The sequence below is a fragment of the Rhinolophus sinicus genome, linkage group LG10 (genome assembly GCF_036562045.2).
Source record: "Rhinolophus sinicus isolate RSC01 linkage group LG10, ASM3656204v1, whole genome shotgun sequence".
Classification (NCBI taxonomy): domain Eukaryota; kingdom Metazoa; phylum Chordata; class Mammalia; order Chiroptera; family Rhinolophidae; genus Rhinolophus; species Rhinolophus sinicus.
This window is the reverse complement of record NC_133759.1, coordinates 51,071,405-51,083,732: the sequence shown is the minus strand read 5'-3', so window position 1 is coordinate 51,083,732 and position 12,328 is coordinate 51,071,405. Positions and strand designations below refer to the sequence as shown.

Below are 12,328 nucleotides of genomic sequence, written 5' to 3'. Positions count from 1 at the left end.
CCTCCCTCCTCTTTTTCCTCTCTCTCCTTTCTCCCTGTACCTAGCATGTATAGTGAAAAAGATTTAAGTTTACTGCACAGATGTTGTGTGACCATTTGTATTGATTGATTTCTATGGTCCCAGATCTTCTAAGGAGGGGCAAAAAAAATGTTTTAACCCAAGAAAGTGGACATGGCAGCCTTCTCATCAACCAAATAAGACTCTCTCTTTGCTCTATGATAGTTGTACTTAAACTTGAAGCTAAAGTCCCCTCTCCCCCTTAGAGTTTATTACTGCACTGGACTTATAGTGGGTCAGACCTCCTGCTCAGCCCTGAGGATCCTGCAGGGAGTCCAGTCCCAGGGCTGTCACTCTTTTCTTTACCGAGTGCTGGAAGTACACTTCCCAACTGGAAGGCAAGGCCCAGCAAGCTCCACCAGGGATCAAAGCCCATCCTCCAAGGGGCCAGAGTCCTCTAGTTGGGATGGTGGGCCTGTGGGGGCCAGAAAAGCAGGGAGAGGAAGGAAGTGAGGAGCAGCTGTAGGTACTTCATGGCAGCCAGGGAGCCCTAAGTAGGCATGTCACCACCTCCTGGCCCTGCTCTGGCTGCAGAATTAACCAGGTTGGGTGCCCTTGGAGATGGCTTTCGCCACATTCCCCCACCAAGCTTGGCCAAGTTTGTGGGGGGCACCTGTATAAGCACCCCATCAGCACAGCTCAGGCTAAAAGGACACAGTTGTGTTCGGGAATAGAGGTAGGAAAAATCAGTGGCCCTGAGGCACTCTTGCCCACTCCAGACCTCTTCTTTGACCACTTCTTTCCCACTTAAGGGTATATAGTTGAGAGAGAAAACTCAGGTGTTCTCTTTACTCTTGGTTGGAACCCACTCATTCAGGAGGCTCCTTCACATTTGTGGCAATAGTGAGGCTGGCAAAACTGGGCCAGGTTCTCCCTGCTTCCAAGGCAGTTTGTCTATACTAGTTGGGCAGGGCAGTGGGTGAATTTTGTGCCAGTGTGCGGGTTTGGTACCTGATATGAAAGGGTTGTGTACCATGAGGTTTCCGGTCTGGAAAGTGGGAATTCTTGGATTCTGGCCTTAGCTAGAAGCAGAGAACACTGAACAGGAACTAGATATTTCCCTTCCCATTACCTCCTGTACACCTAAGAAGTCAAAACCAAAGACATCATCTCCCAGACCACCACTTGCTATGGCCATGTCTTTGATAAGGATGGGGAAAAATTCAACAGTGCAGTCTACAAAATAACTTCTGAGGTAATGATCATTTTAGTACTTTAAAAATTAATTTCTAATTTCTCAAGTAACACATGAATATATGTTATAAAAAAATTTAAGAACATTAGCTATAAATGTCAAATCTCCTTTGTCCGCTACCTTGAATCTTTTTATACCAGGTACCCTCTGGCACTGATTGCCTCCCTTCAGCCCCAAGGGAGCTCATAATATGATTTTGCTGTGGATCCTTCTGGATGGTTTTCAATGGTATTTACCTACATGGCTCTATAGAAAATGTATGGTATTCTTTTGTAGATGTGTTTTTAAAGCAAATGGTTTTGTACTGTGCTTACTCTGTAATTATTAACTGAACTTAGTACATTGGAGATCTTTCCACGTCAGACCCATAGACCCATCTTCTCTTCAACTGCTGCTGAATGGTGTTCTATAGTGAGGGGAGTTTAAGTATTCTCTCCTGATGGACACGAGCTGTTTCCAGTTTGGGTTTGTTTTTTACTGTCCATAGAGGGCTGCAGCGAATGTGCTCATTGTTCGTTTACAATGTGTTTCTCCCGTAAGGCCTGATGGAGCTTGGTCATTGAAGCATAGCTTTATCCTTACAGACGCTGTCAGATTGCCCTGAAAGGCAGGCAGCCTCTTCTCAGCCTCTTCATATTTAAAAATGGCGTCAGAGGAAAGGGCTTGAGGGAACTCTCTAGAAGTGGAGGAAATAGTTCCTGTCCTGATTGTGGAGGTGGTCACAAGTGTTCACATTTGTGAGCACTCAACTAACTGTACACTTAAAATGGACGCATTTTACTGTTTGCAGACTCTATTCCAGTGGTGTTCGTTTGGAGAAAAAAAAGTGGGTGAGGGGTGAGGGGATCACTGGCTGGGAATAAGGCAAGACAAAATGCCGCCTCTTCTTAAGGTGGGCTTTTAAAATGCTTGCATTTCTCCAGCTGTTTCCCTCGGCCCGGCTTTTGCTCAGGCCTCGGCTCTGCGCGCTGCCTCTTCCACACAGGGAGTCCCTGGAGAGTTCGAGTGCATCTGCCTCTGGGCCGGGCGCCCCGCAATCGCGTCCCCGTAACTGGGGTCCCGCGCGCCCGAGGGAGGTAGGGGTCCCGCTATGGGATCGCCCCTCACCACCCTACCGGGTTTTTGCAGGACGGCACCTGGGCACTCCCGGGACGGGACGAGTCGGGGCGGAACCGAGCTGGCGCCCCGCTCCACCCCAGCTGGGTGGGCCCGCTCGAGGCTCCACCCCCCTTTTGCGAATTGCCAGAGTAGGGTTCCTCCGGACTAGAAGCCGGCTGTCAGTCTTCGTGTCGCCGCCTCCGCCAAGCACTGCGGAGCTGGGGCCCCCTTTCGCCTGGGAGTTTTGTGGTCGCATCGGGTCAGCGGTGACATCCCAAAGGGCAGGCCCGGCTGCCGCCATGGTAGCCAAGGATTACCCCTTCTACCTCACGGTTAAGAGAGCAAACAGCAGCCTGGAGGTGCCCCCAGCCAGCAGTTCGGCCAAGGACGCCGAGGTACGGACCTCCACCTGGACCTCTTCGGTCGTCTGTCTCTGTCTCCATCGCTTCCTCTCTCGGCTCCCTCCCTCTGTCACTGCCTCTCTGTTTCCGTCTCTCACTCGGAATATTCCTCTCTTTCTCTCCATCTCTCACCCACTCTCTCCCGCGTCTCCATCTCTCAGTCTCTTGCCTCCCTTCCCTACCCTCTCTGTGGATCAAGTATGAGCCACCTTCTCTGCCCTTATCCATCTTCTCCTCCAGGAAGCAGCAGCCTCTTTTTGGCCCTGCCCTCACCCCCTTCTCTCTTTTGCCTCTGGCAGCGCTCTTAGACCGTCAATCTTCTGTCTAGACCCGGCAAAGGGGCTTTATCCTACTGTATCAGCAGGCCCAGTCATCAGGGAAGAGTTACCCTAAGAGCTACCCTTTAAGCGCGGGGTTTCTTCTTTCCTGGATTAGAGGGGCAGTGGTAGTTTTGGGGGACCCTTCGGGATATCTCACCTGTCAGGCTTGGCCTTGCAGCTGTTTGGCAAAAAGATAGGACATGGCACCTCTGCTTGTCACCTGTGGCCAGTGGGTGTCATTCAGCGGAGGTCTCGGGGCTAAATGATGATCTGAGGTCTTCCCACATGAATCCTGAAAGTGAATTAAACTCCTCAGGGGGGTGGGAAGCTGTCTTGTGACATGGGGAACATTTCTCTTTCTGGGAACTTTCCTGTGCCTTGTGGGTGATGTGAGGGAGTTCTCCTGGTTGGTGTTTAGTCTGCCTTTCCTCCCGTGTGTTATATCTCTGGCAAAGAGTTCACTGGCCTTAAAGGTTGGGTTCAGCGGGAGGAGAAAACGTCCCCGTGTTTCTTTCAGGGTTTTAAGGAGTATGGTTGCTTTCCCTAGTTGCAGTTTTGCTGTGACTAAGCTATAGTGGAACCCACAGGACCCAGCTCATCGTTGCCATTCATGTGTGGAGAGAGAGATCTCCACTCTCCCCAACCACGGACCGGGGAGAGTGTGGAGGCTGGTGTGCATCTGGCCTTGTCGCAGCCTTCTTGGGGGTTCTACCCCCCTGGCACCCTTGAGTCTGCTCAGCTGTGTGCACTTGGCTCACTGAATTATGTATATTCAGGAGGATAGCATCAAAGATTCATTGACTCTAACAAGAGCTGCTCCAAGCTGACAAGAGTCCATTCTCAGGTTGTAGATGAGTGCAAACCAACTTCTCACCCCCAGTCCCACCCCACACCTCAGCTCAGTTGTATATCTTCACAGAGAGTTTTTGTTCCTAGCAGCTGTGGAAGTGTTATGGCCCTAGTGGTATTTAGACTCTTATTTAGGTGGACAGGAGAGCACCTGCATAGAATTCAGGTTGTTCAGGCTTGGAATGGATACAATGATTTTTCGATGGGAACTTCATAATTTAATAACTGTAAGAGCAGTGAGCCTAGTGCCCCTCAAACTCCTTTTGGAAGGAAACAAAGCATAACCAAGTTTAATTAATACATTGAATTGGGTCAAAGAAAACAAAGAAAAGAATTGTAAGAATAGCTCTGGACTCTAACTAGTCCCTTCTTGCTATCACTTAGTCCTGTGTTTTTAAGTAGTTTGGCTAAATGCTTAGGTAAAATTCTTCTGCTTAGTCTTTTCTTATTCTTATTCTTAGAATATAAATATATCTGTGTATCACAAATGTGATGGAAGAAATAGATCGCCAAATTTCAAATATTAAGTTTCTTCATGGTAGCTAGATCCAGATTACATAAATGTGACTTATTTTCATTTTATGAAGCTGTCCAGGTACAGGAGTAAGGATGGGGGAGGAACAATTTTAGAAATAGTTGGTAAATATTTTTCAGGTATCACCACTGAAGATTTTGTTTAAGTGTCTAAATCCAAGTACAGGTATCTCTTACGCGCTACACCTCTTGAGGCAGAGGTGTCCAGTGCAGTGTATCTCCCGGCTTCATTGATGTGGCATATCACTTCCTGATAACGACCACAGGCAAAGTTGGCAAAAGAAACCTAAGCGAGTTTGGGGGCCAGTTTTCTGGTTTCGTTATCGGTGCCAAAGACAGCCAACTTTGTAGGCCTCACTTCTCCATAAGCAGTTCCCGATAACTAAAGTATATTTTCTACCAGCAGGTGTCATCAGTATTTGTGTTTAAAAAACAGTATACATTAGTTGGCCTTTTGAGGAAACATGATTCTGTACTTGTTTTATAAATGAGGTATTGACTGTTAGCGCTATGAAAATAATTTAAGATTAGTCATTTTCTTTGCAGAAAGGATGGGGTTATAATAAAAAGAAGAACTGGCGTATCCAAAATCCTTTTTGACCTTCAGAGGCAATTGCAGCAGAGCACCTGTGCCCTTTAGACATGTAATGCTGTTCCCTCAGAATGTGTTGTAAGGAGGACCGTGCACATGGTGCTGCTCGGGCAGGTGCCTTCTAGCGTTTGATTTTGTCCTTGCAGCCAGCGTGCTAGGGAAAGCCATTTAAGGAAAGGCTGGTGGGGAAGGGGTGGGTGTCACCGATGTGCATTTGATCCTGTACATTGAGGTACATTTGAGTGCAAAAGTGCAACAATAAACTTTCTCTTAAAGGCAAACAACAAAATTTCTACTCGAGATTTAAGTGCTTTGTAAATTTTTTTGTTTCAATAATAGTTTCTGGTGAAAGAAAAAAGATATAGTTTTACATTTTATTTTCTTTAAAGTATCTATTTCAAATATTAGAAATATTCTACATGGATTGTGATAGTAATGTAGTACTGCTTCTTAATCTAATGTTTCTTATGACATGGGTGTACGGGTTGGTTGCAAATGTTTAATTTTAATGCCCGTAACCAGCTAGATCCTTCCGGCACTAATCATGAACTGTGGACTCTAAGGAGCTCAGTTCAGTGGCTCAAGATTTTCACAGAGAAACATGGTATCACGTGAGCATCGTTAGACTTATTTCTTCTGATCATTCATGGAGCTTTGTTCAGGTGATCTCTGTTTTTATGCTTTGGGGTGCTCACTTCCCATGCCAGGAGGGACTGGTCCTTCTAGGCATGTTAGGTGCTCTGATGTCTGATCAAGTCACTAAAAGGAACGATGTTAGCACTCACTAATTACACTGATTATAAGTTAAATTCAGTATTTCCCCGTGGTGAGGTTTGCTCTTAAAGAAAGAAGTCTCAAATGACCAGATATGTTAGCTAGGGACGCTATAGCCTGGTAAGAAGGTCTTCAGAGTTTGGAGTCCATTTCATTTTTAATGAAAATACAAAGAGATATTTCTATTATTTTCTTTCTAAGAATATATGTGACAATTTGATGGACAGCTTACTTTTGGTTTTAAGGTTTACTATCTCAGATGTTGGTCAAGATTAAGCCAGATTTAGTTAGTGGTATTTGTAGTTATTGCCCTTGTGCTTTAAAAGTGTCTGTTCTGATTTTGACTCAGCCAGAAACCTTGGGTGGCCCTGGCATGACACCTATCTAGAGATGATGGAGTTCTAATCTTTCGAAATACCACATTTAGTGCTTCACTTAAGACCCCAACCATGTTGTAAGATTAATATACAACACGTATTATTCCCCCCACTTTATGAATAAAGACACTGAGGGGAGGTGACTTGCAGAAAACTATAAAGAAAATCAGCAGCTGAACCAAGATCCATTGCCATGCTTCCTCATGGATTTAGTTCAGTGTTTAGTACCAGTCTACTTCGTGGCATCTAAGGAAGGGTGTTAATCTCTGAGAAGGAAAGGGGGGTGGGCATGCAAAACTTAACAGATATGTAAAATACTTTTGAATATTTTATTTGAAATATATAATCTTGAGTACTTTATGTAACTGAGAAGTTACCTTTAAGCTTTAGCTCTAAAGAGCAAGGTGGACCCTAGGCCCCTGCCATAATTTATGCCCCAGTCAGTCCACATATGTATGTGAAAATTGTATGCACCTGGAACTATATTCCTTGCATGCCAGCTGGAGCACTAAAAGGGTCAACTGGTTTCCAGTAATTTATACATTTCTTGGAGTCTGTATCATACAATATTTAATTGACAGTATATCCAACCACCTGCGTGGAGGTAGTTCTGAGGAGTTATTGCAGTGTCCTGGGATTTCTTTCCCAAACGACTAAATAAATAGATTCCATGAATTGTGTGACCTCCGATCTTACTGGGTGGGGAGCCACACCGAGTTACCAGGTAAAGGCCATCCCTTGCTGATAGGATTTGGTTATGGTCACCTAGCCATGATTCTGAGGCTTGTTCAGGTGGAAAAGTCTGGGGGTCTTGGGCCTTCAGAATGCACATGAAGTAGGAATAGATTTATTAGAGGAAACTATGTTGATTTTACACATGTACATTTGAGGCTTTTCAGGGCATCGTCTCTGGACTACGACTGCCTGGGTACTGTTGTCACCTCTACCACCTGCTAGTGTTGTGGCCTTGGACAAGTTACTGAGTCTTTCTAAGCCCCTGTTTCCTCGGTGGTAAAATGGGGATGGGATCGTTCTACCCCCAGGACCACAGTGAGGGTCAGTGAGATGAGGCATGTACAGTGCTTGACACACAGTAAGTGCTCAATACATATCGTCATCAAGACCTCTGCATCTCAAAAAAGATTCCTAAAACAATTTTAAGAACCACGATCGCCATTCTAATTTCCTGATGCTGTTTGATGTACAGCAGTGCATCAGGGGCCTTACTGTAAGTCCTCTAATCATCCTCACGACAATTCTGTGAGGTTGGTATAATTGCCCTGTTTTGTAGGAGAAACGGAGGCTCAGAACTTGGTAAGTGGCCTTTCCACAATAGCTGAGCTGGTAGGTAGAGGAGCCAACACTCACACCCTAATCTGACCCAGAAGTCTGTACTTCCTCAGCCACTTCACATTACCTCTAAATGACTAAATCACTGGTCTCTTCACCACATAACACATGAAGGATGAACCCTCCTGCTGGAGCAAATTGCTTCCAGGTCAAAGGCCCATTTTTTCCTGAGTATCTGGGTAGAAGACCTCACCATTAGTCAATGCTTCTGTCAGCCCACTTCCTAGAATGGCTACGACCCACAGAAGTGGGGTTTGCAAGCCTCCATTTGGGAGGGTTTTGGTAATTTCCGTTTTGTGTTTCTCAACAACAAGGAGCTGGTCTCTGGCAGAATTCCGCATGCTCAGCTCTGTGGAGGTGACACAGTTAGTTCTGTAATTAGTCATTTTGCTTATCTACATTCACCACTAGCCTTCCACGTAAACCAATAACTGGAAGGCCCTGACGGCCAGCTGGGTATTTGCAAATTGTGTCATTTTTCGCAAGACGCTCTGCAAGTGCCTGTAAAACCTTGGACCAGTGCCAGTGTTTTCATAACAACTGAATGAAAATAAATTACTGATCATATCCTAATTTTGCAAAGCCCTGTGCACATGTAATTGTTATTAATGGCTTGTGTGTATTTGAAAGGGCTCCTGCATTTGTGATATGTGCATGCGCATAATTTGTCCGTGCTGGTAACAGGTACAGGTCACACGCAAAATGAGGAAATTGCTGTGATTGCCTTGCCATTTTTTTCTTGTTGTGCTGGCTGATGGACTCTCAGGAGTGAAAGGCAGTGGTTTCGAATGCCTTCCATTTTTTATGAATTGACACCACTTACTGGCTTAGAAGAGGCTATGTCACAAGTCAGGAAAGGCTTCTGAGCCTTTGACTGGCTGGAAAAGGAGTGGGTTTTTCTAAGTCTGGACTTTCTGTATTTGGGCCATTGTGTCCTTTTGCAGGAAGGCAGCCCAATTATCAGGAAATTTCAGTTAATCGAAGCTGAATCAGAAACCTCATGGTGAATTCACTGGATGTGTCTTTCTCTCTGTTCTTAAGATGAAGAGGAAAGGAGTAACAAAACAGGATTTTTTCCCCCCGGAGATTTATGAAACAAACAAACAAAACCAGCCTCCAGGAAATGACCTAGGGCCACTGCATTAGAGAAACTCAGAGTGGGAAAGGCCTGTTGAAAACATGGAGCCCAGTCCTAATTCGCTCCTGGATCCGTTCAATTTCTGCTTACACACCTGCAGGGACAGAGAGCTCATTACCTTCTAAGGCAGTATTTGTTCAGTGTATATCATGAGAAAATCCTTTCTTAGTTGTAATGTTGCTTTCTGGAGCTGAGTAGTATACAGTAATACTTCCTCATGTGTTATCCCCTTAAATATTTGAAAATTAGTCTTTCTCCCCATCTACTGCTACTCTGTGAGCGTGCGCGCGCGCACACACACGCACACACTTACCCCAGGTGCTTGTCTTCTCCTGGCTAGACTCCTGGTTCCTCTGACATTTCCAGAGGGAACATACTGTCCAACCTCTTCCTCTCCCTTGCTTGTCTCTACTGGACATCCTCAGTGAGCCTGGAAATCTTGAGTATTGATCATCGAGCCCCAAGGCACTGTATGATGCTGTCTCAACAAACAAGGTTTCTTTTGTGCTTAATGTGCTTCCTTAGACAAGAGAAGTGGACTAATGCATGGAAAAAGAGTTTTGAGCTAGAGATGACTAAAGATTAATATCTTTGTCATATAAATAATTTATACAGCTATAAAAGAACCCTCCAAGAGATTCATTGACAAATTGGCAATTCACACACAAGGAACTATCAAAGTAAACATTATTTAAAATGTTCACTCTAATAGAAATCATAGAAATGAAAAGGCAAATAATAATGAGGTACTATTTCATACTTGGTTGATGTCACAACTATTTTAAAGAAAAGATAAAACCCAACGTTGGGGATGTTGCAGGGAAAGACACTTCTGTGTGGAATGAGGGAACTTGTCAGTGCAAATTAAGAGACAAAAAGGTTCAAATCTTTGGACCCAGTATTCCAGCTCTTGGGGAGGTGGGGAAGAGCTGTTTGTCCAAAGTTGTTCATAATGACATTATTTGCAATAAGAATGTTCATGTTTTCTGTTTGCATTTTATAGGTTTCAAAGCACTGTAATATTTTTTGCCTCCCCTGAGGATAATGATCCTCCTTTTAAAGATGAGGCTACGCACAGTCGGAGAGGTTCAGTGAGTTTTTCCCAGGATCATACAGCTGGGAATGGCAGAGTTGAAGCTTGAAGTCCAATTGTCTGATTCCAGTCTAACATCCTTTCCTACTTATTTATAAGAGCCAGAAAAGCCAACAATCTCTCTGACTATAATGAAGGAAGGGCGCCATGTACTCTGGCCTCTGGCACAAAGGTCAGTGGCATCATTTGAGCCATTACACGCCCACAAACAGAACTGCCCTAGTGTCCCTGGGAAAAATAAAGAGGAAAGAAGTTGAGCATAATTATATACATGATGTAACCAATTTAAATACATATATATGAACATGGGATATAGAGAAGTGGGGGGAAGGGAAGTGTCAATCAGAGTACTCCCTCTCTTTTTCATATGCTCACTAAATGCATAGAAATGTCATCTGTATTCAAATGGCAGTCAGTTCTTTTCATGTGCATTATGTCCTTTGAACCTTGCACCCGCTCAGGGAGCTGAGTGAGGCAAGGACTGTCCTCTTGGTTGTCAACTGAAGAATCAGATTCAGAGAGATTACGAGGCAGGACCTACATGTTAGTCTCTCCTTGCCTGGCCTTGGCCTCTTGGCACAATGTTGTCTTAAGCCAGTCATGTTCCTGAGTGAATTATAAACAAGCACTATTTTCGGGGTGTTCAAAGTGAACCCCATTAAACTTAGCCAGAACACTGCACTCAGTCACCTTGCCTGGGGGGGCCAGTGGACTGGTGGGCCCTTCCCATGGCCTGCACGCTAGTCGATCCAAGTGCAAGGTCTTACTTTATACTTGATGTGAAATCCCTGTTAGAGTAAACAAAAAGCCCACAAAGGATGGATAGATACAAACTTCTATCCATGTAGATTGACACCCCTTAGAATGTCTTTCTCAGCTCTGCAGATCTAATTTGCGGTGGAGGTGATAATTAAATGGTAAGAAGAAATAGAGCATTTCCCTGAGGGTACTGTTTCTGTAGATACCACTAGAAATTAGCAACCTGACTGAATTAAATAAAACTGAGAGCCTATATGTCAGGGCCTTGAAAAAAAAAAAGGAAGTTAAATCTTTAGCAGGTGCCACAAATTGAGGAAGATGCCACAGAAGGGAAAAGGGAACCAGCTGGCGGTGGAAAGAGATAGAGTTGGGCCTGATGTCCAAGGGGGCCACAAGGTAAGACATCCCTTTTGTGCTTTTTGGCCCCGACACAAGGCCAGTGCAAGTTCCCTTCTCCAGTGTGTTATCTTACATTGAAATGCTAACATTTCCTAATCCCCACTTGACGCAGGCATGTCAAGAACAACCCCAGGCAAATACAAAGATAATTAAAGGTCACTGGTGAAGACTAGTCTTATTTTTCACTTCACGAAGGTTGGGCAGGGGTGTGGGTGGCTCATCAGTATCTTGTTAGGTTTTGGCAGTCTTGGTTCATTTTCACACACCTCCTCAGCCCTTTTCCTTGCTGGTTGGTGATTGCCTTGAGGGCTTCTGGGTGTGATCTTGCAGGAGGGGTCTGAAACCACTGTGAAGAAGGAAGTAGAGTGTTTGAAGAGGAAAAAATTGGTGATAGCTAAGTGTCACCCACAGACACCAGACACGTGGTAAAGAGGCACCTCCTCGTGCCTCAGCAGTTCCATGGAACCTTACCCGAGCGCCTAAGGAGACAGCATCATAAAAGACACCTGGTTTCTTCTTGCTAGTCTCCGAATGCTTTCATGCCAGACTTTTAAGAGTCTAGGAGAATGAGCGTTGTTCTGGTTCCACATCAAAGAATGATGGGAGCTCACTTTGGAGGACTCTTCAGTGCTCCTCTGAATTTCTTTAGCAGCATTTATTTCTAAGCTGTTTCTTAAGTGAGTTCACCGACTAGTTGGGGATACGGCACAAGTAGGCTCAGTGTCGTGGAACCTCCGTCTTTGTTTCTGGAATGAGTGGACTGGTCTAGATGGTTATTTCCCGGAAGGTGGGTTTCATACCACTTGTGAGAGCGCAAATGATACAGGACAAGGTGATACAGAGACAAGACACGGTAATTTTGAATCACTTTCCCTTTCCAGTTCGCTGCCGGATCTTTCTGATTATATCAAGGAGAAAATCTCAGTTTGCTAGTGTGTCTTTAACACCTTTCTGTCACTTGCTCATTTCCCTTTTTAACGAAGTGCAGCCTTCAGGCTCTGAAGCTTCAGGTAGGCATGAGTGTCACAAGAATTTGACAATAGGGTTCATTTTTTAAACTTAGTTTCTATTTATGGCGGGTGATAGTGATTTCCCGTTTAAGGCAGTAATATTGTTTATTTGTACAATAAGTTTACTTAAGTAAAAAAATGAATATTTTAAGAAACCATTAAGTACATAATAGCTCAGGTGCCACAAAAAATTGTCAAGATAGTACCGAGAGTCTGAAAACAGTGCGTTAGGCGTGTTCTGAGGCCATTCTAGGATTAGAACTCTGTACCAATAAGTTCTCAAGTTTAGGCACAGCCGCTTACAAACTAAACTTGAAATTTGGACTTTGAGCACAGGACCCAGATTTCAGATGGTAAAGATTTTAAATAGATTGAAAATTGG

At 44.6% G+C, this 12,328-nt stretch overlaps 1 protein-coding gene across 3 annotated transcripts in view; it reads left to right on the top strand.

Moving 5' to 3' along the window:
• The window catches only part of ARHGEF3 (Rho guanine nucleotide exchange factor 3), a 295,300-nt gene that overhangs the window by 232,191 nt on the left and 50,781 nt on the right, over window positions 1-12,328 (top strand). Inside the window, exon 1 of one of the 3 annotated variants that reach the window (XM_019724207.2) lies at window positions 2,500-2,745. The exons of the other annotated variants lie outside the window; for them this stretch is intronic. Coding sequence (XP_019579766.1) covers window positions 2,650-2,745 — 96 coding nt within the window. The 5' untranslated portion in view covers window positions 2,500-2,649. Of the gene's footprint in view, window positions 1-2,499; window positions 2,746-12,328 lie in introns of those variants that run through there. 3 annotated transcript variants of the gene reach the window in all.